The sequence below is a fragment of the Pteropus vampyrus genome, unplaced genomic scaffold (assembly GCF_000151845.1).
Source record: "Pteropus vampyrus isolate Shadow unplaced genomic scaffold, Pvam_2.0 Scaffold70, whole genome shotgun sequence".
In the NCBI taxonomy this organism is placed as follows: Eukaryota; Metazoa; Chordata; class Mammalia; order Chiroptera; family Pteropodidae; genus Pteropus; species Pteropus vampyrus.
In genome coordinates this window covers 5,875,208-5,876,266 of record NW_011888851.1, presented here as the reverse complement: position 1 = coordinate 5,876,266, position 1,059 = coordinate 5,875,208, and the positions used below count along the sequence as shown (strand labels likewise).

The 1,059-nt window shown below is 34.7% G+C and overlaps 1 protein-coding gene across 1 annotated transcript; it reads right to left on the bottom strand.

The window, feature by feature from the left end:
- Positions 1 to 3: 3 nt before the first annotated feature.
- LOC105293271 (60S ribosomal protein L30-like) lies at positions 4 to 404 on the bottom strand. Its single transcript, XM_011361809.2, has one exon. It carries the CDS (start codon positions 402 to 404, stop codon positions 54 to 56), a length of 351 nt encoding a protein of 116 aa, XP_011360111.1. The 3' UTR covers positions 4 to 53.
- Positions 405 to 1,059: the final 655 nt, after the last annotated feature.

Sequence of the window (1,059 nt, the reverse complement as noted above, 5' to 3'; positions counted from 1 at the left end):
TTATTTTTAAAACAAGCTCTACCCAGTTTTATTAAAGAAAAAATTTGCATAATTTACTTTTCACCAGTCTGTTCTGGCATGCTTCTAATGATATTAGGATCACCTGGATCAATGATAGCCAATGTGCATACTCTGTAATATTTTCTACACGCTGTGCCCAATTCAATATTATTGCCAGTGTAGTGATGAACACCAGTGCTAGCCAACATGGTGTAATACTCTATTTCAGATTTCTTCAAGGCTGGATAGTTGTTGGCAAGGATGACCAGTTTTGTTTTGCCTTGTCTGATCATTTGCAGAGTCTGCTTGTACCCCAGTTCGTACTTTCTACTTTTCATAACAAGTTGGAGCCTAGAGTTGATGGACTCCAGAGACTTTTTCATCTTTTTTTTTGTGGCCGCCATCTTCCAGATTTGGATGCAGGACAGCCCCCAACCAAGAGCAGCGCCAAAGACGGCCGGAAGGGAGAAGGGCTCATTCTTTTTTAAAAGAATGGATCACTTAATAACAAATATTTGAAATAAACCAAGTATCAATTTGCAAACCTATTTCTTCTTGGCTGAATTCTACCTTAAATTGCTTCTAAAATAGACTCGTATCATGGTAAATATGCATGATATTTAAAAATATCTAAATTAAATAATTATTAATAGTGACACTGCAATTTTTTCTTTTTGTCAAAACATCACTTTAAAACAAATAAACTTTTAAGACAAAGAGGAGGTGTATTTCTTATCATAATCAGAACTATAGGTTACCAAGTGCCTTTTATGTGCCTATGTGTTAGATGCTTGAAATGTTAAATTTATTGGTTAATTTATTTAATCATTACCACCTTAGGAGATAAATCTTACTGTGTTCATTTTATAGTCACTGAAAACTAATACCAAAAAAGTTAAACTTCTTACCCAACCAGAAGTCGCAGAACCACAGATCTTTAAAAAAATTACTTAAATATTTATTGAATCTACTCTGTGCTAGCTATATTGTGCTAGCTTGGTGCTGGGAATATACCAGTGAATAAGGGATTGGTCCCATCCCTGGTAGAAGCTTACATTC

Bases quoted from the DNA above. Each gene is read 5' to 3' on its own strand.
- LOC105293271 (XM_011361809.2), bottom strand. From the start codon at position 404: ATGGCGGCCACAAAAAAAAAGATGAAAAAGTCTCTGGAGTCCATCAAC.